The 27,453-nt window shown below is 36.2% G+C and overlaps 1 protein-coding gene across 2 annotated transcripts in view; it reads left to right on the top strand.

Annotated features, from left to right (window-relative positions):
- The window catches only part of LOC111868779 (sodium/potassium/calcium exchanger 4), an 81,285-nt gene extending 57,610 nt beyond the window's left edge, over nucleotides 1-23,675 (top strand). For both annotated transcript variants that reach the window (XM_023859743.2, XM_023859742.2), the window contains exons 2-9: nucleotides 8,486-8,704; nucleotides 10,910-11,097; nucleotides 12,312-12,456; nucleotides 16,717-16,890; nucleotides 17,404-17,481; nucleotides 19,030-19,245; nucleotides 20,951-21,052; nucleotides 23,322-23,675. In XM_023859743.2, coding sequence (XP_023715511.1) covers nucleotides 8,647-8,704; nucleotides 10,910-11,097; nucleotides 12,312-12,456; nucleotides 16,717-16,890; nucleotides 17,404-17,481; nucleotides 19,030-19,245; nucleotides 20,951-21,052; nucleotides 23,322-23,662 — 1,302 coding nt within the window. In that variant the 5' untranslated portion in view covers nucleotides 8,486-8,646 and the 3' untranslated portion in view covers nucleotides 23,663-23,675. The remainder of the gene's footprint in view (nucleotides 1-8,485; nucleotides 8,705-10,909; nucleotides 11,098-12,311; nucleotides 12,457-16,716; nucleotides 16,891-17,403; nucleotides 17,482-19,029; nucleotides 19,246-20,950; nucleotides 21,053-23,321) is intronic.
- The last annotated feature ends 3,778 nt before the right edge of the window (nucleotides 23,676-27,453 follow it).

Raw genomic sequence — 27,453 nt, 5'->3', positions numbered from 1 at the left:
CCATATGTGTTCCTCTTCTCCCCCATTTGTGCTACATGTCCTGCTCACGTCATCCTCCTTGAACTGATCATTCTAATTATACTTGGAGAAGAGTACAAGTTATGAAGCTCCTCATTATGCAGTTTTCTCCAACCTCCTGTCACTTCATCTCTCTTCGGTCCAAATATTCTCCTCAACACCCTGTTCTCAAACACCCTCATTCTATGTTCCTCCCTTAATGTCAGAGACCAAGTTTCACACCCATACAGAATCACAGGCAAAATTATAATTTTGTATATTCTAATTTTTACGTTTTTGAACAGCAGACGAGAAGACAAAAGGTTCTAGACTGAACGGTAGCAAGCATTACACCCGAGTTCAATCTCCACTTAATTTCCTCCTGAATCAGGTTTTGATCTGTTTTAATTGTTCCCAAATATCTGAACTGTACCACATTTTCAAAACATCTGTGCCCTATCTTTATGTCATGATTTTGCCCTGCATTTTGGTGACGAGACAGCAACATATACTTAGTTTTCTCTGTGTTTACTTCTAGACCAACCTCCTTACCTGCGTCAATTAAAGTTTGTGTGTTTTTATTTATGGTATCTATATTATCACCCAGTAGATTCACATCATCGGCATAGACCAACGGCTGATGTGTCTCATTTAATTTCAGTCCCACCTGGTTTCCCTGGACCTTCCTAATGGCATATTCTAAAGCAAAGTTGAAAAGGAGTGGCAATAAAGCATCTCCTTGTCTTAAACCACTCTGGGTAGGAAATTTATCGGACAAATGTTTACCTATACGGACTTTACTCTAAGTTTCGTTTAAACACATTTTAATCAGCCATGTTAGGTGGGTCCCTTGTCAGCATGGCATGGCGCGTTCTCAGGTGGCGGATGGAGGAGACGCCCTCCACGTATGGAGGGAAGCTGCGAATATATCGAATAAGCAGTCGCGGAGAGCCGACAATGGGTGGTCCTCCAGCTTGGGGGTTGGGCGTGTGGCTAACAACTCCTCACCGTAAAAAATAAACTTATTATGAAAATTCTCAAGAAGCCTCGGTCCTGGACGGATTCCTTGGATAAACGACCTAAGCATTAATAGTGACTATATTTTACAAATCATTATCACACACAGATTAGTGTTCTCAGCCATGGTCTTCACTGCTCTGCTTGGTAGCGGATTCCAGCGGTGTACCGTTCTCGGCTTCCGTGTCCCACTGCTCCTGTCCTCGCTGGCCGGAACCTTTCAGTTGCAGCTCCCGAGCTAACTAACTGGCTTCCAACTGCCGAACTCACAATGCAAAATCGATTCCTTATGTATCATTGGCACGGACCGCAGAGAAACACCTCTCTCAGCAGTTCTTCTATTGTTGTGCCACGTAGCTATCGGCACAGGCCGCGTAGAAACCCAGCTTCCGAGTTACTGCATTCTTAATTATATGTTATTGCCTAGCAACAGGTGTAGCTTTTCCCTAGCAACGGCTCTCTGCTGTCTTGAGAAAATATGTCAAACTAGCTGTGCCCGGCCACACCTTGCTGTGGCTCAGTCTGCCCGTTCTCCACCAGTTTGATTTGGAATTACTCGACGCATTGCTTCCGCTCCGCGACCACGACGACCTAAAAAGAAAAGAAAAACTACGAAAAATAAACTATACTTACGAAATAACTTCCACGCACGTCTCGGATTCAGCGAATAAGTTATTGAACGCTCATTTTTACACCAGCGAGCACAATTATTATCACGTCCAGTATCACCGAAAATTTCTCCGGAGTGTGTGTGTGTGTGTGTGTATGTAATGTATGTATTTATATACGTATCCGTCTTATGTATTATCACAATACCTTCTAGCACTCGTCACATATCAGAGAGGGGCCCACGGCAAAGTCCCCAACAATGACAGTCCAAATGCTAACGCTGAAGGAGACTTAATATCACGTTCGCGATAGCGTATTCCTTGCCCATGGTGACTGTTTTTTTTTTTTTACTTTGAACACACCTTCAAGCGTAAAACATGCTTCGTTTTAACGGAATATTATGTAAAAAGAAGCCAATTTGCAGTGTGTTAGTGTCATAGCCATTCCAAAACTTGAATCCACACAGGATTATAATCTTGAAACAAATGTGTATTCGGCCAGTAGTGGTACGGATCGCCATGAAGTGCTCAGCACCCTCAGTTGAGATACTTCCATTTCTCGTGCCGTGCCACTGGGGTTTTCGCGGCTACATTCCACAGCTGTAGTTGTGGCATCTACAGTGACTCGCGTCCGTGAAGTCCATGGGCAAGCTGCGTCCACGTGTGCCATAGGTGCTGCACATCCTGTATCATCGAGACGCTGCTTCAATCGCCGAAACTTATTAATGTCCTGATGACGTCGACCAGGATGACGTAGCACGTATTCCAGTGCAGCAGTACCAGCTGTACTATTATATGCACGGAGGGTTAAGAGCATGTCACAGTATTCGTCGTGTACGTATTCTATGGTAATTCGATTACATTTGACCTCTGCTGTGCACTGTGTCTTCAGTACATCAAACAATACCTTCAGTATCGTCGTGACAAGGGCGCGCTATAGCTCAAGCGGTTACTCGCTGCCTTCCCATCACGGCGGCCCGGGCTCGATTCCGGGTCTGGTCAAGTGGGATTTGTGGCGGACAAAGTTGTGCTGGAGCAGATTTTCTCCTAGTACTTCGGTTCCCCTGCCAATTTTCATTCCATCAATTGCTCCACAATAACCCTCACCTATCATCTTGGGCTGGTACAATAGGCCAGAAATGGCCGCAGTACAAGGGACTTAGTCCCACCCCACTAGCAATAAAAAAATCGTCGTGACAAATAACAGTGCCGAGACGTATATTACCCCATTTGACAGCAAAGTATATCTGCAAAACTACGCTTCTCAGGGTACATATACTACTGATTTTTCGATTTGATTCTTTTTAAGCAAGGAATCACACCATGGACAGCTTGTCCTTGAATGATTTTTGCAAGGAAGCAAGGATAGAGATTCTTGCAGAGATTGATTTTAAAACTTAAAAATATTACCGTTTCACTCACAGTACATACTCTCACTCCTGTTATTTGTGGTAGATAACGAAAGAATGTACAATTTAAATTCTGACATCCATAACATAAATCGAGCAAAAGCTCAACTGCCACTAACATTCAGCAAATATATCTCTATATCAAAAAAGGAGTTCACTCCTTTGAGATCAAAGTGTTCAGTAGCCTCCCTCAAAGTCTCAAAGAAGCAACTGGTAATATTAAGCAATTTAAAACGGCATTGTAACGTTACTCGCTCAGTTCTTCTATATCAGTTCTAGGCCAAAGTGCATTATTGTTTCATTTTGCTTATTTGCAGACTGTGCTGTAAGTATGCAATTAACGTGGTAATATTAATGTTGTATTATAATTGTACTGACTTATCAAGCAAAACTATTATTGTACAGATATTATATATTTGTACTTGAATTTTTCCATATCTTATGGTGTCAACCGGTGCTAGGATTTATGGAACGTAAGTAAATTCAAGCCGGTCACGGTAGCCGAGCAGTCTAAGGCATGTACTATCTTCGCTCGCTCGGAAGCCGAGATCGTGGGTTCGAATCCCACTCGGGGCATGGATGTTAATTTGTGTGTGTGCGTTTTTCTGTGTTTGTGTACAGGTAGAGGCCTTGCGACAAGCTGATCACCCGCCCAAGGAGTCCTACCGAATGTGTAAGATCTAGAAAAACCGAAGTGAACGGAGAAGTTCATGGAGGTAGGCCTAGGCCCACTGGGGCTGTAGTGCCAAGGGGGGGGGTTAAGAAGTAAATTCAAACTCAAATTAAAATTCAAATATATTGGCCCTATATTTCTTATCTGTTCACGAAATATATGTATCCTTTAATTTATACTCCAATTGGAAATACACTTTACAGACGTGCTAGTCACTATTTTGTGTACGTCATCTGACCTTGGTATTTATTTACTGCAGATACAAATTCTTTGTTGCAGAGCCAATATCACGACAAATATCATAATGCAAAGAGTAAGAAATAATATTTCATCCTCAGTTTTTAAACATGTATGTCAACATAAGACTTTAAAATACACTCTTCTGCCCATTAATTATTCAGCCCTCCCATTGTATCTGTCTGTGGTACATAATCTTACGATTGCCTACAATGCTGTTAAATTAACACAATAACCAGCCAATAAGGACAAATTATTTAACAGCAATTTTATATCGACTTATTAAATGCAGAGTATTTCTTAAATGAGACAAGGTAAATAATAAAAATATTATGTTTTTGGATATTAGCCATCGTCCTTTGTTTGTCTAAAAACACAGCCCTCCATATTTAGAAACACGACGTTTCGGAGACTGGATTCTGGATTCTAGTTCTATGGATTGGTCCAACTGAGTAGGCTTTTCTTGAAGACGGTGACAGAATCCAGTCTCCGAAACGTCGGGTTTTTAAATATGGAGGGCTGTGTTCTTAGATGAAGACAGGACAATGGTTAAAGTCCAGAAACATGACATTTGTACTAATGTTCCATCGTCACAAACTTAAGGATCTTATCAAGATCGACAAGTTTACAAATATGCTGATCATGGAGTGAATGACGATGGTTCTGTTTTCGGCAGAGCCATGGAATTTTCTTTTCGGGACCGAGCTCCAATTAAGGAAAAGAGTCGAATTGTGAGGCTGGCCTGTCTCCTGCAACCAGAGGTTGAAAACCCCACACACTTTCTTCCCGAGGAAAGTATATTTTGCAACATGGCGAGTAAAAATTTAGAGTAGTTGCTCCCTTCTGCTGTCGAATGGTTTTTTGTTTTTATTTTTTTTTTGTTTTGACATTATTTCGGCAAATTTTCTTGGGTTTCCTTTCCCTAATTTAAAATCTGTGCCTAATTTTCCAAAGGTAAGACCTGGTATTGAGCCAATTAAAGTACATGTTGAAACTGCCCCTTATTTCTTAGAGAATCTGAAAGGCGCTGCAGGGCCAGTACAGAAAGAAACACTTTTGAGAGTATTTCAATGACAGGAAGACTGCAAGAAATCCAGTAACTGGAATAAGACCAACGAAAGAAAATTCAAAGTAGACAGTCGTTAAATCAGGCAAAAATTCTTTTAATATACGGTTTTCTCACACCATCACTTGTGGCGTAACTACTGTCTGTTTTGTGTTGTGGTGAGTCCGCAATGAAGAACTACATTTCCCACTTTCACTCCCTCATTTACATGCGGTATGAAGTCAAGGCAATGTGCCAGAGAACTGAACCTACTAAAATTATTAAGCGGCCTCCGTAGTCTAGGGGTAACGTTTCCACCTCATGACTCAAGGTACTCGGGTTCAAACTCGGCGGAGGTCGTGGAATTTTTAAGGGCGGAAAAATTCAGGGAACAAGTCCTCCGGGAGGGATTTTAAGCCGTGGGTACCGTGTCGTAGATTTACAGCACGTAAAAGATCCTCATGTCTCTAGGAGACCTCTGAGTAAAATTAGGCAACAATTTCCCGCCCAAGTAGTTTCCAATGCCTCTGGTAGATGGGGGAAATATCAGGTACCGACGGCCGACCTCGTTGGCTGAACGGGGCTGATAGCGCGCACCAGTACCGGTAGGGTATGGCGATAGTAGAAATTAAAGGGGGACGCACAATGGACCNGATGATGATGATATAATAATAATAATAATAATAATAATAATAATAATAAAATTATTATGTTATAAGAAAAGACATTCACACTCCTCAGCAAGATAATATCAACAATTTCTGCACTTCCCACTTCTACAGTAACATGAGAAAAAGATGTAGCTAGACGAAGATAGCATAACAATAGATTAAACAATTTAGTAATGATAAAACTAAATGGCCCACCATTTGAAGTGGTTTTACACAATGTTCACTTGATCGTTAGTACTTGCAAACGGAACATTGTGCCAATAACGGCAAGAGGCGTCATTTGTAAAGAGACTGGTGTGGGCAAGACGGAACAGTGTGAAAGTGGTGATTGCAGATTAGCGTGAGCTTCTATACATTTCATTTAAGCAGAAGAAATAATGGGGGGGGGTGAATGAATTTGTTGGCAAGTGGGTCTTGGAACAATATTTCAATCCTTACCTGTAACAATTTTTACGTCCATCTCCCCTATTCGCTTTCAGAGCGTGGTTTTTAGGCGCAATGAAATTGGAAATTGGAAGACTGTGAGATGAATGCTTTGGACAGAATTTCTACGTATGTTCCTGCAACAGTTTGTTGCCATAAATTCATGAAAAATGCTACGGCCAGACAATGAAATTTTGTGAACACAGAAATTTGCGCTACATTGTTGCTCGTTGTTTTCCACCGAAAAACCAGACACACCACCGAGAGACGAGAAACGTCTTTGTTCGTTTTTAGACATTATCTTATCTTTCCCATACAACAACAAATTTCTCGTTAGCACTGAAATTTATAACAGTCTTAACTGGGTTGTATCTTGCACTTTGCTGTTGTAATAGAAGCTGTTCAACGTTCGGGGATATCACTGTTGCATCTAGTCGTAACACACGATGCAATTTCGACATTGTCTGTTATCTGAGGTATATTGTACTCTGCATTTAGGAAGTTTTCTCTACGTCCTTAATCATTTGTCATTATACTGGCGGATCTGTTATGACTTTTTTATATTGATATTACTGACAACGATTGGGATCGAACCCAGAACTTTGGAATATGAGGCTAGTGTGCTAACCGATAGACCAGAGATTGTTATTGTTATAACATATTAATGTTATATATATATTGGTGGATATACTAATGTTAACAGTAAGTCAACGAAATGTGATTTATTTTTACTCAACTTTACTGGTTGAATTGCCTTGTTGTAGGGTTCTTCCTCAAGACTACAGATGGTGATCTCTACCCTCTATTAGCTTGCCCCTTTCCCACATAAATCTACAAATACAAGAAACCATTAGACTTGAGGCTAGGGGATGGAAGGTTCTGCCCTTATTTCCCTAATTATTCCGTGTAACTCCCTGTTAATTTTAATAAACTAATGTTTAAAGGACGTGCATTCTAAGTAAAAGTGTGAAAGACATAGGCTACTCTTTGGCCATTAATAGGTAAACGGTTTTGAAAGCTCTAATTTGTACTATTCAGCTTCACTTATTTTGTCAAATATCATCAGTTTTAACCTTTAAACGCCGTGCTTTTGAAATGGTAGTAAGCTTGAGCTGGCCGGAGTTTACTTAAATGCCCGCTGCTGGTGCGCGTTTAAATGCCCGTTCCTGTTAGGGTGCTTAAACAATTTTAAGCATTGTGTTTAAAAATGCTGTATATAACATAATTTTTATGATAAATGGATGGAATTAACTTTGTTTGTATCAGCAAAGGACATAGTGCCGCATATTATAACGGAAGATTTGAAAATTTTTATACAAAGAATTATACAATTTTTTCAATTTTTTTTCTTTTAATTTTGATACGTACTGCAAAAATATTTTCCCAGTTCTTCACAGAGTTGTTCTGCATTATAAATTCATTTCTGTTGGTAACAGTTGACAAATTTTAGCAGACCCTGGTGTCATAAAACAGATGGAAGCAATAAAATAATTTGGTTCTCTGCTGAGAAACCTAACATCTTGTTACACCCTTCAGATTTTCGAATCTTTTGACTAAAGGACAGAAGAATGAAAGCATGGCTATTCAAGAAAAAGAGCTACGTGGACCCCTTCTTCAGTGCTAAGACCTTCCTTTGCAGCTGCAAGAGATTATTGCTCTTTCTGCATTGTGGCTGAGATACAGAGTGCGATCTGTTTTCTGTGCGTTCATAGTGACATCAAATACTGTAGTTTTATTTCAACCTATATATACATCAAGCAGATAACAACAAAGAAGGTATGTACATCGAATTTTACTATATATCTTTAAGGCATTAATCTGCAGAATCTGCAATAAAATACTGGCTCGTGGATGAGTATGGGCATAACTCATACGTATATTCTTTTTTGTTGTTGTTCGCTTAGGTATCATTTTAATTAATCTATTAGGGTTTTACTTAAGTCTGTCTGGTAATTACTACATATAAAAATAAATATTTAGGACTGTGCATGTGCTTCTACTAGCGGCGTGTGCGTGCACTTCCACTAGCGGAGTTTAAATGTCCGACTGGCCAAAACGAGGCACTTTGGCCACGGCGACCTTACTCATCACTGGCACAAACGGGGCACTTCGGACGTTAAAGGTTAATCATAATTCAGAACCATATTTGGGATATGATTATCCTCCATTGTTTTTGCGAGTTTTCACTACTCATTTCTCTAGACTTGAATTCTGTGAATAACACTGCAGTATTAATCTGTGATTCCTATTTAATCCGCACCCCTCCTTTGATCCTGGAATGTACTACATATTCTCAAGTCAGAAAAGTATACTTCAGCTCTGGCTATATTTTGTTTTTGTTGTCAAAACTTTGTTCAATATGAAAAAATTTATTAAAGGAAAAGCATTATGTATTTTTCATTCAGTTCGCCAGTTACTATGGCACTTCGAAGACATCACTGCAGAAGGTGCCCAGAACTGCACCCCCCCATCTGTATCAGATTTCCCACCAGATCTATTCACCCCAGAGCAGCGTCGGGCAGGGGCAGTGGTCATTCATGCATTCGTCTGTTGCTACCTTTTTGCAATGCTGGCACTGATTTGCGATGACTACTTCGTTCCCTGTATCCAGGAAATGTGTGAACGTAAGTGAACCACATTCTTTCAAAATAAAACTGTTTGATCACAATGTTTCAGTTGCAGCTAATCAAGGGAGAGACAGAATTGTAAAACTGTGATGTGAGGCTCTCTGCATTCCAAACTTTTCATGAATTCTAATATTAAGAATATTGTTTAATGGACCCTGGTATTGTTATTCAATAGGCACTGTTGTTAATGTTAGCATACCGATTACTAAGGTAGATTTGTTTATTTTGAATTGTTTCATTTTTGGTCCGTTACACTATCAATCACAAAGTCAATAGAAAGTCCGTCTAGTGTAACAATTTGTAGGTCACTTCTTTATCACTTCTGCCTTACATGTTTCGGTTTAATACAACCATCATCAGAGGCACATAGTACAATCATGAAAACACTGTCGTTGTTTAAGATGTACACAGTTATGTTTGCTGCGTGGACGCTGCTACAATATGTCGACGTGTAAAAGCACAACACTTGCTAGGATTGTTGAATGCACTATCAATTCTCACATTCCATCCTAAACTGCCCTCAAGTTGAAACGCCAATGTTAAAATATTTAAAAATTTAAAACTTTTGATGTAAAATGTTAAGCTCCTCCTTGTTAATTCATCCCGAAGATGGGAGATGTCAGCTTGAGGTTGTATGGCTGCAAAGATATTGTATTACATTAGGTTTTATATATTATTATATATTTATTTATTTATTTATTTATTTTTTTAGTGTTGTATTTGATCCTTGCTTACCTTATGGTTAGATGTTTCCAATGTGCTGTGTGTTGTGTACTGCAGTTGACTTTGTAGATTTGTTTAGTCAGGTTACCTCTTTCATATGATAGATTGTGTCGTTATAAGTTCAACACCACATATCTCAATAATATGACTTGTCAACTTAGTGCATTTGCATGAGGAAAAACAATGTACCAATAGTCAGAGATGCTACTATGCAACTATCACTTTTCATTTTTCTCACTGTCAGTACAGATTTCTATGAAATGGAATGTAATCTATAGGGTACCTTTTAAGAAATTTGAAATGTGATATAATTTGTATATATGCTAATATAAGAATATGAAAGCCAAAAGAATATGTTTATACAATTGAAGAATTTGTTTTCACATACTTTCTCAAGGTAATTCTGAAGATGTCATCCCTTCCAAAATTTGTGGAATATCTTACCGCTTTCAGTTCTAGTTATATTGATTTTTTTTTTTTTGGAAATTCTATCATTCAGAAATCACCATCAGAAAAAGTCACAGATATCTTAATCTGTGAAGTACTTGATACAAAATTCCTTGGAATACATGTAGACAGTACACTGTCTTGGAAAATACATATTGAACAAATTATACCTAAATTAAATGCAGCTTGCTATGCGATGAGATCAATTAAGCCTTTTATTGTCACAGGAAACATTGAAGATGGTTTACCATGCCTACTTTCATTCTATTATGAACTATGGATTAATATTTTGGGGGAACTCTTCACATAGTGTAATAATTTTTAAAATACTAAAGAATATAATTAGAATCATTACAGGATGTAGAAGTAGAGATTCATGTAGAGAATTATTTAAGAAATTAAAAATTCTACCTCTTCAATCGCAATACATATTATCGCTTCTCTTATTTGTTGTTTACAACAAAGATAAATTCAAATTAAATTCTGATGTCTATAACATGAATACTAGACAAAAATATAACTTCCACCTACCCTCATCAACTTTATCAGTATATCAAAAAGGAGTCTACTTTACTGGCATAAAAGTGTTCAACAATCTGCCACAAAGTATTAAAAACTTGGGCAATGATACTAAAAAGTTTAAATCAGAGTTAAAGAATTATCTACATGCTCATTCCTTCTACTCTTTAGATGAATACTTCAATGTAAATAGAGAATGATGTAAAATTAAGTTATATTAATTTTTAAGCTAAAATTGCCTGTACTTATGTATGTAACCTTTTGACTTGTTCTGTATCCAAAGGTACTAACCTGCTTAGGATTTATAGAATGTAAATAAATTCAATTCAATTCAATTCAATATACTGTATAATCAGGTGATGATGAAGGCTATGGCAGTCCTTCAGTACAAATTGAAGGATAATTGTTTGTTAGAATATCTGGGGAAAAGTTAAGCACATTACTGATTCTTCATTTATTACTTTCATCCAGGGATCTGAAGTTACTTACATTTATTGAATTTTATTTTTACAGGTTTGAATATGTCTGAAGATGTGGCTGGCGCCACATTCATGGCAGCAGCAGTGTCATGCCCTGAGCTCTTTATCAATGTAGTGGGCACATTCATCACAGAAGGAGACATTGGTGTGGGCACTATTGTTGGGAGTGCTGTTTTCAATGTACTTGCTGTGCCAGCTTGCTGTGGGCTCTTTGCTACGCAGGTAACCCTTCTCACTTTCTTTTAATTTATCTTTATGTTGATATTTAAATTTTATACATAATAGTCATTTTCACCATTTTGGGACATTTGTAGTTTCGTATATATTGGTCATTTTTACCATATCCAGACATTTATGTTATTGAAAATTGTAATTTTTCGTTGTAAACGTTTTTGACTACATGAATATTTATTCAGATACGTCAACAAGTGTATTGTACATAGTTGTTCGTGTTTTACGTATTGCCCAGATATTTACTAAATTATACTTTTTAGCTTCTGTGATGTAAAATGCATGCAGTGATTAATACTCTTTGTGTTTCTGTATTTCAGCATCCTTTTGCACATCTTTAATTAAACATCTATGTATTAAGTCTATCAATAATGCAACAGTCATTAAAATATTCATCATTTAACACTAACACAACATGTTTCGGCCACAAATGGCCATCCTCAGATGTTTCAATATGTCCAAATTGTTACACTGCTTTGATGTTATGTTTGAAAAAGGTTAATTTCGCTTCGTGAACAGAATATCACTTAAAGGAAAATACTTGAAAGGAGAATTTTAAAAGCATTTTTATATAATGTTTCGCATTAAATGAAAATTCTGGAACTTACCACTTATTTGACTTATCAGTATGAATTGAAAATGTCACCTGTTTCTAATGTGTGCTTTTCATAGATGCTTATTATAAAATTCTGTTTTTTAAAAATGCAAAACTATCATTTCATAAGAGATGAGAGCGATGTCATATCATTACTGATGTCAGTTTCTTTCATTGGAAACTGTGTTGGACTGCCCTGGCACTTATGCCTCTAGGACTACACCCCTACTTCACAAAATCTGAAGGCTCACAAGAGACATACCACGAGTCCCCATCCAAATTTATTTTAATTCTAATATTATCGTCCCATTTCAGTGCAGATCTCTCAAAGTCTCCTCCCTTCGTGTATCTTGACATAAACTCTGAATTTGTTTCTCATTTTCTCCATCCATGATGCATGTCCCAGCCATATTATTCCCCACAATTGTATCCCTTAATCATATTTTGTCAAGAGTGTAAAATATGAAGCACCTCAATATGTAATTCTCTCTGCCCTCTTGTTACTTCTTCCATAAATCAATACTCCTCCTTTTATCTCAAATATCCAGAATCTATATTATTCTACTCATGTGAGACCAAGTACAGAAATTAATGAGAACATTTTACACAGGTGAAACTGAACTGGAAGTCATTATCCCGAGATTGTGGAATATACAGTCTCACTGTCATAGCCCTGATCACAGTGCTATTGGATGGCCGTGTGGAGTGGTATGAAGCACTCAGTCTTGTGCTGCTTTACACTTTCTACATTCTAGGTTTGTATGCATATGCTGCACCTGTGAAACTTGTACGCATTTAAATGCAGTCATTGACTGCACACAAGAAATAAATATGGATGGTGACTCCACTGATAATCCAAAAGTTATTTCCAGTGTCTTTAATGAATACTTCCTTTCAGATGCTGAAAAAAAACTCCCACAAGACAATACTACTACTACTACTACTACTACTACTACTACTACTACTACTACTACTACTACTACTACTACTACTACTAACAATAACAGCAGCAGCAGCAACAACAACAACAACAACAACAACACCAACAACAATAATAATGAAATTAATTATACCAAGGATAAACAAAGTAACACCATTAATAGTGATCAATCACACTATCTGTCTCATGGCTTTAAGAACCATTTCCAAATATACAACTCAACAACAATGGAAATTGAAAGCATCATTAAATCTCTTAAACCTAAAAGTACATGTGGATATGATGAAATAGTCACTAAATTACTTAAAATCGCCTCTGCTTATATTACCTCACTTCTAAATCATATATGTAATACATGTCTTTTATCAGGGACCTTTTCTCAGCGCCTAAAATACTCTATAGTAAAAACGTTATATAAAGAAGGAGATAGAATGGATGTTTCCAACTATAGACCAGTATGCATACTGACCTCTTTCTCAAAAATCGTTGAAAAATTAATATATAACAGACTACTTGAACATGTATTTAATAATAACATATTAGCAAAGAAACTATTTGGATTTGGGAAAAATCTAATAACAGAAAAGCAACTTGTGACCTAAGTAATGGAATCATAGATGCCCTTGATATAAAACTTAGTAGTAACAAGATCTTCTATGATCTAGCTAAAACATTCAACATCTTTAATTATGACACTTTGCTGCTCAAATTAAATTGGTATGGAATAACTGTTAAGGCCAATAATTGGATTAAATCATACCTTGTGGATAAATATCAAAGGGTGGAAATAAGAAACATAAATTTTAGTCATCAGATAGCTTCAAAATGCGGCAAAATAAGGCATGGTGTCCCACAGTGATCCATACTGGGTCCCTTCCTCTTTCTTCTTTATGTAAATGACTTGCCAGGTTTTAAGAATAAATCTAAAGAAATTATGTTTGCAGACAATTGTAGTATATAATAGTTTTCAACTCTAACCCCACAGATTTTATAAGTGACATAATGACCATATTTGAATACTTAAATATAAAAGTTCAGGGCCAGTAGTCTTTCATTAAATTTTGACAAAACCCATCTCATACAGTTAACAACTAAAACTGGATCCCAAATTAACCTGGATGTAAGCTATGTCAATCAAACTATTTTTAAAGCACATGACATGAAATTCCTTGGATTACTTATAAACAGTACACTGTCTTGAAAATTACATATTGAGCAGTTATTACATGTGCTAAGTGCAGCTTGTTATGCACTCTTATCTATTGAATCCTACATGTCTCAGGCAGTAATGAAAATGGTTTACTATGCCTACTTTCAATCTACTTTGCCATATGGAAAAATATTCTGGGGAAACTATACAGATAGCACTAAAATCTTCAACATGCAAAAGAGGTCAATTAGAATTATCATAGCAAGCAAGAATAGAGATTCTTGTGGAGTAATATTAAGCAATTTAAAACAGCATTGAAATGTTACTTACTTACTTACTTACTTACTTACTTACTTACTTACTTACTTACTCCCTCCCTCCCTCCTTCTACTCCCTAAATGAATATTTCAATGTAAACAAACAGTATATAATCAATGTATCAATTCTAAGCTAAAAGGTATTTCAAAGCAAGTTACTGTATAATTTTGCTTGTTTACAGACTGTGCATTATGTATTCAGTTGGCATGATAATATTAATACTGTATTCTAGCTGTAGCTTTTCGAGCAAAATTATTATTGTATGGATATTATGTATTTGTACTTAACTTATTCCATATCCTATGGTGTCAACCTATACTTGGATTTATGGAACATAAATAAATTCAAATTCAAATTCAAATTGACTGATTCTTTATAGTAATATGGTAATTACACATACCACCAATTTCATTGTCAGTAACTGGGTCTTTGGCCACACAAGGTACATCTATTTGTTCCTATGTTCTCAGATGAAATTACAATTATTTTTCTGAACACCAAACCTACAGATGCTATNATGCCAAAGAACGTTTCCAAAACGGAGGCCCTTTGTGATATTTTTTAATATGCTAGATTTTTTCAGTAAGAGTTTTTCCCTCCCCCCCCCCACACACACACACCCAGAAAACAGATAAACAAATAAAACAAAACAAACACAGACAATGTATGCATATTTGTGATGCAAGCACGTTTTGTCTCTATTTATGTTAGATTGTGGTTGAAAGACTGGGTGCAGTATTCCAAACCATCACTTTGATTTATCTGCTGTCTGTTTCAAAGACAACTGTGCCAGCATTACCACACCCAGAATAAATTTGGCTCAGCCAACATCCAGTAAAATATAATGTATTTTGATAAAAGTAGTAAGAGTACGAACTTGGAAATTTGGGTTTTACTCTACACTATCAGTGTTTCTATTTTTCAGCCTTTCTCATACTATGCAGTAATTATTTCATTCTGTCACATGACTGAATATTACTATAGACAGGGTTCCAATTGGTAATTGGATTTATTGCACGCTTATACACGCAGCTCATAACTACAAGTAACTATAGTGCTATTGCTAATTCACATATTCTGCAGTTCACTATGGTATGTTCGAAATTGTCTCAGTCTGCTGTATGTTCACCAGTGGTTGTCTGGTGATGGCTTCCAATGCTGCAGCTTCCTGAGCTTCTGTTACCATGTCCTTACTGGCCAGTAACTGTCTCACATATAACTCCAATTCTTCTAACTGCCATCTCAAGGCTCTCTCACAGTCGCAGCTATTCCTTGTTGTACAACCCCAGCATGAACCGCACAGAAAAGAACCACTTCCAACAGTTCTTCTATTATTGCTTACATGTCTGTTGTGGCCATTACCGAGCAATGGCCATTGTACGTGTATACAGAGCCACTGCCCAGCAACAGCTGTTGTATAGCTGCTTATTTCGTGGTCATTGCCTAACAATTGGTCTACATGCCACAATGCTTTCTGTTTATACTGAAGTACGTTGAGAGGTGTGTCATGTGTTTATTTAGTAATGAAAATATTAAGAATTACATAAAAGAACATACAAAGAAATCACTTAAGAATAAAACAACATATTTCAGGTTTGGCACCATTCCTTCTCACTATTATAAATTAATTGAAATAAAACGGTGAAACATGACAAATGTTGTTTACTCTCTGAGACATATCAGTACTGCTTCTGAAATTTTCCACCCTCAGTTAATCTACATCAAATTATTTCACATTCTGTTAACCTACTTCCATAAGATACATTTCAACAGATGAGGTGATGCTGACTTACGATACACTTTCTTTTTCTCACTTTAATACCTCTCTCTAAGGAGAAGAGGGATCAGGGTTGTAGACAGGGGCAAAGTGTGTTGTAAGATCAGTGAAGGTGGTTATCTGTTTCTTCATGACAAAAACACTAGCTTAGTGTATGTTCTCTTTGGATCTTTCAGGTGTAAGGGTTTGTATTCTTCAAAGCTATATTATTCAGTTATTCTTTTCTTTAAGCTGCAACCCCAAGATCATGTGTATTGTGTCTCAAGAAGTCTTCATGAGATGGTGCTTAATTAAAACATAGACAACTTTAACTTCTGTCCACATCCATGTTAATTCTTCTTAAAAAAATATTCTCAACAGAGCTATTTTAAATGTCTTCCATTTCCACATTTTCCCTCATACAGTGATAGACCAAGGATCCAAATTTTATAGAAAGATGACTGTAATTATGATTGTCTAATTCTGATGTTTAATTTTTGAGAAGAATGCAAAAACGAAAGATTCTTATGTGAATAAAAAGAGTGCATTTGGATACCTGTTTCATCACACACAAGAATTCTGATTCATTTAATCTTTGGCATTAATCTGTTGTGTTGGATTTATAAATTTGAAAACATAAGCCCAAGCAGATTGGTGTAATGGTACCTCACTAACTTGCATTTTGGAGGTGCTTGATTTGAATCTCTGCCCAAACACTGACTATCCTGGCCAGACTGTTTATGGCTTTCGCCACACATTCCAAGACATTTTTCAGGTAGTACCTTGATTTAGTCAGGACTATGTGTTAATCAAATGAGAGAAACCATGAATATGAAATTTATATGCTACAGTAATGTACTACAATGCTGAAATTGGACAATGGTTAAGTGGATGCTACTGCAAACACCATCATCCTTACAAACAAATACCTGGTCATGCCATCTCTTCAGAGAAAAAACCCTTGATTACACAGAATGTGCATGGGAGCAAGCTCATTAAATTTGAAGTCAATGGCCAACTACAAGGTAAGTAGTGAGGTAATTTAATATTAACGTCTCCAAACAGGAACCAAAAGTGACAGAGTGAATAGATATTCTGTGTTTAAAAGAATTATNTAATTGTTACATACAAAATGTGTTTACAATATTACTGAAGCTGGAAGCTCCCTGTACATTGCTTACATGCACATCAAATATGTCTTTTTTTTTCAGAGGTATATTCTCCCTTCATGTTTTTTAAATTTTTAAGAAAAATGCAAGACATGATATGAATGGAATGCTATAAGTATCTCAATATTTTATTATCAAAATAGATTTGCTCTTTTATGCAACAATTTATATTATTTTGTAAGGTGCTCCATATATCAGGGTCTTGTTAATGGTACACATTTCACATAGTGAAGACATAGCTATGTTCTTTTCTTAGAAATATTAATATCGGTTAAAATATGAAATTTGATCTTTATTGGGAGGTTAACATAAAGAACAGAGTCACTCTGTGGTCATCAACATGTGCAAATTTATGTTTTCATTTTTCAGAGAATGGGTATGCAAAATATAATGGGGATTTAAAAGACATGGAGAGTAATGCTTTTATCATTGAAGAGAACATCCCAGGTAAGTACCTATGAAATTATAACATATTAATTGATAGAATGCAGAAAATTAAGGTAAAATATGTAGTAAGATAAGGCTCTGAGACCATTTGGGCGACCCTGAGGTAGGTGGGAGGGTACTGGTAAAATGAATCCTAAAGATCTAGGGCTGGAAGTTGTGTTTCGGGATTATTTGCCTCAGGATAGAGACAACTGGTAGGGCCTTGTGACAGTGATAATCAATCTTCTGGTTTCATAAGAAATTCCCTCGAGTAACCAAGCAACTGTCAGCTTTTCATGATTAATTCTGCTCCATGATATTAGTTGTTAGATATAGTTTGATTAAATTATCCAAAGATGGATCAAGGAACTTATCATCTTCCAAATAACACTGTACAAATTTGTATGTGTATGGTACAAAATGCATAATTCAGAATTGTATAATAAACTGTAGAGTAGGTTGCATGACTTTCAGAGTCATGAAACAATAAAATATGGTCATGAGTCCTGTGAAACTTGGAAGCAAATATGACTGCTAGTGAGGCCCAGTAGCAATTTACCAGACCAGATATAATGTACTGTATTTCAGCATAATATAATATTATTCATTTTTGTCTAACACAAAGCAGGAAAATAATACGTAGAATTTGGTTATTAAAAGTTCTGTCTTCTGGGATGTAACACCATGTAGTCCATTGAAATTCAATCAGTGTTTCAGAGGAACATGTCACCTCCCTCTTTTGGGTGAAACAATAAGCCATGTAAGCCAATAAAAAATATTCCTCCGAAACATTTGTTTACTTTCAAGAGACTGTAGGATTATTTTCCAGAAGATATAACTCAGAAAAATATTAATTTGTGAGCTATGATAATTAGGAATTCTAATATAACGAACTAAAATATTGTGTCACAGAAAATTTTGTCAGGATAACTCACTTTGCCACAGTGCATATCAAAAGATATTGCCAGAATTTTAAATCAAATTAAAAGTTATATACATCAAAATAAGCCGTGAACTGAAAAGAGAAAAATACAGAAGAAACTAATTTAAAACTTCGCGTAGCATATCTGGGATTATTTAGAGAAATATTTCTGTTTCTCTTTGTGCAAGTTCAAAGAGAAAATACAGAAATTCAGGAAGTTTCTGACAAAAATATTACTTTTGGCACACATTTAGAACTCGTTATTCATGAGCCCCACAAATATTTGCTTTTATATTGAGTAAGAATTAATAGCAATCAAATTAGTAGTCTTCATTGCATGCTGGCATTGCAGTTTCTTGAAAGGTACATATAACTTTATCAGACTTTCAGGAATGGTTAAAAAATTAATTTTAGTAAAGAGATAAACATTAATTTAAGCACCACAGTGTTTATGTGAATCTCAGTAGTAAATTTATCTCTGATTCATTGATATTTTTAATAATTTTCCCCCATTTAAATAAGAAATCAGTGAGTGGCTTACAGCATATTACTGGAAAGAATTTAGTCTTTTCTTTTACACAAAATGCTATCCAATATTAGAAGGAAGCCATCATCCCAGACATTAATGACTATTATCATTGTTTCAGAAGTTAAAACTGGGTTATGCCATTGGCCATCGAAAGGAAGCTGCAGCAGTAAATTGTGTTGGCTGCTTATTAGACCAATAGCCATAGTGCTGGCTGCAACAATCCCTGACTGTCGTTCAGAATTGTGTAAGAGATTCTACATGGTGACTTTCTTAATGTGTGTTGTGTGGATTGGTGCAGCTTCATATCTGGTTGCATGGATGATAACCATTGTAGGTATGCAGAACGAGCTTTATAACACCCAGAGTACATCATAACATGAAAGAGTTCCTTATTAGGAGCCTGTTTCTTTCAGATTTAAGGTAAACTTTCCTGAAAATGTCATTATTTAAGTAGGCCTCCTTTTATGTGCCAGCCAATAGGATAATGCTTCAGGAAGCCATAGTTGGTTGCTGAATGTGTAAGTTTAAAAATGTATAACTAGGCTCACTCATAAAATCCCTTTTTTGTCATTATCACAAAAACTGTAAAACCAATGGAAGAAGAGTGTTGATCATAACATCAGGATTCATTTTTTTCTACAACAGGTACTTTTTCAGTTTATCTTTATTTCAGTACCCCAGTCCTTTCATATCCTATTCATATTCAAATAACCTGTGAGCCTGTACATCTAATAAAAATTATGAAAGGTCCACTAAGATATATGTGCTATCAATTTGAATCTGCCATTGACTAGAATATGCAGAACTGAGTTCAGCAGTGAATATTGAAGAAATTCTAGATTATTACATGGATTTCTATTTATAATGCTATTCATCTGTGACATCAGCAGCTCTAAGGTGTGGNTCACCACCCATACCCCTAAAAATACACCCAGCAAGCCAATGTAAAGCTAAGTGTTCTAGCGGTTCTTGTTCACAAGATTTTACACAAATAACTACAAATAACTCAAACTTCATACATACAAATTTCAACATCTACACAATATACAGCCACATAGAAAGCCTAAGAGGGTAAATTTCTGACATTGATGTTAGAACAAATCAGAGTGAGGTTCCCAGACAATCTCTTACTTCACTGATATTGAGCAGTTTTTTTACATATCAGTGAAATATTTAGATTTATTTTTCTTTTAATATCCTGTGTGAACAGGATCAATATCAGCATAGTGATAGTGCTACATTATAAGGTTGCACTGTAACAATAAATGAAAGCTAGCCTTTACTTTGTTTCTTCTAAAGTAAGATCAGTTCCATAAACTGTCACCTTAGGGGCATCTGGAATCATTCTCTATAAAGCAAAATAAGTTAGCACATTTTCATGCGTGTAAAGGTATAAAATTTTGCGCAGCTGGATGCAAATTATGGATGTTCATAAAGATTTCTTTCTTTTTTGTTAAGCTATTTGATGTAACCTAGGCCACTAGTGAGCCTACAGTTTTCTTTGGGTGGCATTCAGTAATATTTTTAAACTTTTGGTACAGGACATTTTCAAGTTAGGAAAGATACATACATACCCACAAACACATACAGCCATGCACGCGCGCACAGTCACACACACACACACATTCACGCGCGTGCACACACACACACACACAGAAATATACCAGTTTGATTTTACACGTAACTTTTTTCAACATAGATACAATATATCATAATCTGCCCTTCTGTTTTCTTCAGTGTTTGCTCCATTTTTCTACAGCTTTGTGACAGTGTACATTGATGTGGTATTTTCATTCTGAATAATAATAGTCTGGCTAATCATATATACAATATGAAGTATATGCTAAAAGCAGCATTCACAACTAAATAGTTATACGTGTATTATGGACTGTTGTACATATGTGTACATATGTTTTGCTCTCAGCAATCAATACAAGTTCTCAGAGTTCATTTTGTATGACACTGGAAAAACGAAACATCAAGGAAGCTTATTCCATGTGGCTTTGAAGTAATAATAAAATGAGACTTTTCCCTTGCAGGAGAAACTCTGAAAATTCCAGATTCTGTGATGGGTCTTACATTCTTGGCTGCAGGCATGAGCATACCAGAAGCTGTTTCAAGTGTGATTGTAGCTAACAAAGGTAACATTTCATTAATGATCGATTGACTTATATATAACTAATTTTTTGGAGCATAATTCTCCTTAAGAATCTCAGCTGGTAAAACAATTCACAACATTTTATGTAACACAAAAGCATATTATCATATTCACCATATCCCATGACTGAACCAATTCAATCCAGTCCTCAGTGCAATACCCTATTTATCAAAAATTCATTTCAGTATAATTCTCCCATGTAATTACATGTAATAAAGAATAGCAGCGGCACGCACACAGAAAGACTACACAGGATAACAACTATACAGTGTGGAAACAAGAACTAGCCGCTGCAGCACTTTAAACATAGGGCGAATAACCCTAATAATTTTAAAATTTGGAGAAAGAATTTAAAGGTTTTAAAATTAGAACTAAAGATTTTATTATGGTGCCACTACAATAAAGTAAAATTAACGTGTGTGGAATAATCTACGAGCCAGACAGCTATCAACGGATTGGAAGTTGATAATGACAGGGAGAGTGTTTTAGATATTAAATTTTGAGCTGGGTGTAGTGTGACAGCGACGTGAGTGTTATACACCTGATGATGGCCGTCTGAGGCCGAAACATGTAGTGTGGGGAAGCAAGATCAAAGACACAAAATATATTGTTTGCACTTGAGACGGAGTTTATATCATTTATCCTTTATTTGTTATTTGGCCTTATACATGCAATCTGCTGACTGTGTTGATGAGTTCTGTTTTCTGGGATATAAAATCATGTAGTCAGCTGAAATTCAACTGATGTTTTGGAGGAACATATCACCTCCATCTTCAGGGCTGAAAATGGACATAACATGTTCCTCCAAAACAGTGTCTGACTTTCAGTGGATGACAAAGAGTTATAGCCCAGAAGATGGAACTCTTTGTAACCACTACTATGAGAACCTCAGAACCTATATGCAAATTACAGTGTTTGATGATAACCACACAAGGATTGGTGGCCATATTTGTAAAGTATGGTTCACTGTGTATATTAGTTAGTTAGTTATTGGAGAGGGTGGGTTTCCCCATGCACTTAGACCTGTATTGGTCCATTGTGCTTCCCTCTATGATTTCTACCAGTCTCTATATCCTACCGGTACTGGTGCTTACCATCAGTCCCGCCCAGCCAGCGAGACCGGCTCTACTAGCTGAGAGGTATCTATAATGCTTCCCCCATCTCTCAGAGGTATTAGAGACTGCTGTTGGGTGGGAAACGTCCGCAATTTGGCTCAGTGACCTCCTTTGGAGATATAAGGTTCTTTTACATGCCGTAAAGCTATGACACGGGACCCACGGCTTAAAGTCCCTCCCGGAGGACTTCTCCCTGAATTTTTCCGCCCTTAAAAATTCGACAACCTCCGCCGGGTATTTGAACCCGCGTACTACGACTCATGAGGTGGGAACGTTACCTCTAGACTGCGGAGGCCGCTCACTATGTATATTATATGTTAATTATTATTTGCAGTCTTCATTGTTAATTACAAATCCATTGGATTCTATTAAACCAATGTTACTGAATTATTTACTGCACTGAAATCCGTAACAGGGGACAGTAGTAGTGAAAAGGACCAAGGGAAGTTGATTATACTGTAAAATAGTTAACTGCCTCTTGCAGATTCTTACCTACTTCTCCCTTGGGATTATTTTCTACCTCATTTGATAATATATAACCATTGTAATTTTAACCACAAAATTAAATGACATAATAAAGTCACAAATTTGCAGGTTTTTGAGAGGTAGGATTTGAAGAAGACATGTAGAAAATTCTATACTGAATTTAACTATAGCTTTCTCAAACCATAATAATACCTGTTTCCAGTACTCGGTATTTTATTCCTAACACTATTGGTATCAGTGATCACGATTCAAGGAACTTTCCTCAACAATCTGTCATTTTCAATTCTGTAACTCTGCATGATGTGGTACATTGTTACTTAGGATCTCTAATTATTTTTTAGATAACTTACATAATCATACAGGTTTCGGCATTCTAAACTGAACAGCTGCCATCATAAAAATTTTCATGTTTCACATGTTGGTAATGTTAAAAGGAGTAGTCATCAGCAAAAAAATCTCCTGATGAATATCATAAAATTTTAACAGTTTGTTTAAATATTTTGAAGATACGCATTCATGCAGTGGGTTGCACCAAAATTCAAGGTGCTGCAGACTTTTCACAATAAAAAGTCTTATCCAAAATAGTTTCAAAGACACATATTCCATTTTTTCATTACTGTTTCTTTCATATTTTGAATTATTCTGTTACAGGTCATGGAAGTATGGGAATCAGTAATTCTATTGGTTCTAACACATTTGATATTTTACTGTGTCTTGGACTGCCTTGGCTGATCAAGTGTACTTTCTTACCTGCAACTGAAGGCAACCATTATGTACAGATAAATTCTGGTGGCATGGGATACAGCGCCATTTTACTCTTTTCTTCATTGCTTGTTCTCTATCTTACTTTCTTATTCAACGATTTCAAACTAGACAAGAAAGTGGGAACAATTTTTCTTGTCGTCTATGTTGTATTTCTTATTATGGCAGCCCTCTTAGAATTGAACACATTTTTCCCAGTGAATCTCCCGGTGTGTGGACAGGGATATTAATTTAAACACTTCATTGTTGCTTACATAGCAGAGTATCTAGACATTTTTTAATCTATAAACATGCCTCAATACTGTTTGATTTCTTATTCAGTTTATAATTAGTTTTTTCTCTTAACTTTTGTATCTCATGCGTGGGAAAACCTTTTTGCACGAGGAAAAAACAAGACATTTAAAACATTGATGCAAGAAACACACACATAAGAGAAAACCTAATTACATTCAGCTTTAGGATTAAAGATTAGGTTCATTTTTTTTTTACATTTTTCAGCCTCAAGATTGCTTTTTATTAATATTTGAAGTTCTCACAGTGGTGATTGGCAAAGTACACTGCGTTCAAGGAATGAGGAAACTTCGCTATGCCGCTGACCGCATCCAAAATTCCTAACAGATTGCTGCTGCAACTCCCGATAGAAGAATGAGTCATTAGCACTGATAAACGCGCACGGTCGGATGGCATGATCTTCTCACTGCAGTTAAGTCACAGTAATAGTCAGTCTGTGTTAGAGATTTTGATAGGCGGTCAACATTTATACTCAAATGAAGTTCACTATTGAACAGCGTGTGTTTATTGTCAGAATTTTTCCAAGGAAAGAAAACTTACAGAAAATGTATCAGTAAGTTTCAATGTAAATATCCTGATGCACCAGTTTCCACAAAGTCGTGTGTATCCAAGCTTGTGAAAAAGTGGTGGGTCATAGGTTCAGTGTGTGACATAAAGAAGCAATAGAAGAGGATTGTGCTAACTGAAGAAAAAGTTTGGGATATTGCGGCAGGACTACAGATCAGTCCTCAAAAATCACTAAGATGTTTAGCACAGAAAACTGGTGTTTCGCTAGGATCTGCTTTCACAGCCGCAGAATTAATCCAATTTTGCCTGTATAAAATAACAAAATGAAATAACACGCATAATTAGTACAATTACAGTGGACCAACTTCAGAGAGTGTCGCATAATTTATTTATGTGATGCAAGGCATATTTGCAACCAGAAGGGGTTCACTTTCAGCACCTGTTACAAAGCAAGGTAAGTTTGTGTTATCTTTTTACAGTATTCTTATAAATATGTGCATGTACGGAAACTGATGTGAGGGAATAGTTGCGGAGAAATGATCCATCCGCTCTACGCTAGTGAGTGTGCGCACGTTTATCAGCACTGATGACTCATTCCGCTATCGGCAGTTACGGCAGAAATCTGTGAGAAATATTGTATCCGACTCACACTACTTCCCTGGTTTCCTCGATTATTGAACATTCTCTAGTTTCTTTTGGTGTGTAAATCCATAGAGTTAAGAGATAGCCAGACATTTTGGAGAACAATTTTCCTCGATCTTCAGGGTTGAAAAGTATCCAAACAGAACACCAGCAGAAGTAGGCAACTAGCCAAGCTAATTTACTGCCTGTTTTTCTAGTTTCTTTTTGCTTGGCTTATTCTTCTAACTTGAAGATGGAGAAAATATGTTAGCCAGAATATCAGGCTCTCCCCAAAGTACACAGCATCACAGCCCAGAGGACCATAATCTTTAGTAACTGTTAATACGTTCTTTGATTTTATGTTTATGTTTATTCATGTGTTTGGGTAAACCACAATGGCATCAGCTTTTAATCATGGCATTTACCCTACATGATCAGGAAGGTTTTTGGAGAGGAAGGAATACCGAATGTAAAACACACAATATACAAAGTAAGAGCAAAAGATACAGCTTCAAACAGCAGTATATTGACTTTCAGCTGGGCTTAAGTTCATTATTGGACCATTAGTATTATGTTGAAGATCCTTTCGGTGATGCTCTGTTGATGGGATTGCTTTCATATCCCTTAAATGGGTTGTGCTTTATTCTTTATTCCAGATGTAAAGAAATAAAACTTACAGGAGCCTAGTCCATAATGTAACAGACTACATTTTGGATAGCTGGAGTTGAAATACTGACAGGAATGTAAAGATTTTTCTTTATGTCATTATATTCTTAACAGCCCCATCTATCTCGCCTCTCAACTAATTGGGAATTCAGTTGCTTCCCCAGGGTTACATAAGTTTGAGGCATAGATATGACCATGTGTTTTTCCAACACCAAGTTAAGGACCACATGGAATTTTACTTCACTACCTCATATGTGCCTATAGTGCATGGTGCTTAGGCACAAAGGAAACTTCTCCTTATTAAGGCATAGTATCCTTATGTGAGAAAGAGTCTGAATAATGGGTAATACTTTACACAAGACCTCTCACTTAGAGCCATTAGCCTTCCTAATGTGGATTTATATGAGTATATGTTGCAGGGGTTAGCTAGCTACAGCCCATGTTTACAGAGTCGCCACTTAGCAATGGGCACAATATGTATATATGTTCCCAACTTATAAATAAGCTATATAGTGTGAATAAATAAGTAGGAGGGGTATTGTAAAACTAATTATGGTCAGTTTTCACCATCTTTTCTCTTCTAATTTATCATTGTTGTTAAAATATTGAGTTCTTATATCTGATTCAGCCTTGCAATGAGCTGATCACCCTCCCAAGGAGTCCTACCGAATGTGTAAGATCTAGAAAAACCGAAAGTGAACGGAGAAATTCATGGAGGTAGGCCTAGGCCCACTGGGGCTGTAGTGCCAAGAAAAAAAAATCTGATTCGGTAGTTGAGCTGTGCCTCAGTCCACTTATATTAAGCTTCGGCAGACCCACATACAAATACAGGTATTAGATATATGAAAATAGATTTTGCAATCTTTTGTCTAATTTGCATTTATTACAATAACTTAAAAATGACATTAATTTATGTCAAGAATATAGCAATTATAATATTGAAACAATTCTTGTTACTTTAAATAATTAAATATTTTGACCATTTACATTTATGACTTCATAAATCGTTGATACCTGTCTTTCACAATACAAAAACAGTTGCAAGCAAGATTAATAATTTTCAGAACCACATACCATAAACTTTTCCAGAGAAATAATGAAAGTGTAACATCTACAAATTTATAACTTCAGTAGCCATATTATTTACGACTGCACACGGTTGCTCAGGGAATATAGTACAATTCGGAATCTTTGTATGGTACAATGGTAAAGGAAACTGATAAAATGTGAAAATGTTACAGACTGCACAATTTACCAGACATATGTATATGAACCATAGGAGAATAATGGTAAGGTAATTGGTAAGGAAATATGACATTGCTGTTAAATACTGTAGAGTTACATATATGAGTGTTCTCTAAATTTGTTGTCAAGAGCAATGACTTTAATTATGAATAATTGCCATAAATAATTAAAATTATACATAAAATATCAAACATAAACATTAACATTAATACCTTATGCATTTGCTTGCAAACATACATTTGTAAGCAAATAATTTTCTTCTTCCAGGAGTTTTCCCCTTTTCATAGATTCCATATTTTTATATTCCATAACCCTCTATCATTGAAGTCCCTTTTCTTCGAATTTCTTCCTTCCATTGCTTCATAAATTCCTTGTAAATACCATGTTTTTTCTTCCTCATCCAGGTTTCAAGCTGGTGTCCAGTAAATTAGTTGTTTTAACCATTCCTGTTCTCTGATTTTTCGAAACCTCCTCCTCCTCATTCTTCTTCTTCTTCTTCTTCTTCTTCTTCTTCAATTAAATTCTCTTATTTTTTTAAATGACCCATTTACTGTGGCCATAGGTCTCAACCATTCTGTCCCCCTCTTTCCGTAAATTTAGGAATTCCTTGTAACTGCCATGTTTTAACTGGATTTCCATTTTTCACCTAGTGAATTAATAGTATTTGGCACTTGTTTCCTTCAATTCTATG

Source organism: Cryptotermes secundus, unplaced genomic scaffold (genome assembly GCF_002891405.2).
Source record: "Cryptotermes secundus unplaced genomic scaffold, Csec_1.0 scaffold174, whole genome shotgun sequence".
NCBI lineage: Eukaryota > Metazoa > Arthropoda > Insecta > Blattodea > Kalotermitidae > Cryptotermes > Cryptotermes secundus.
Note: the sequence above shows the minus strand (reverse complement) of the source record. Positions and strands in the feature narration are given on the sequence as shown.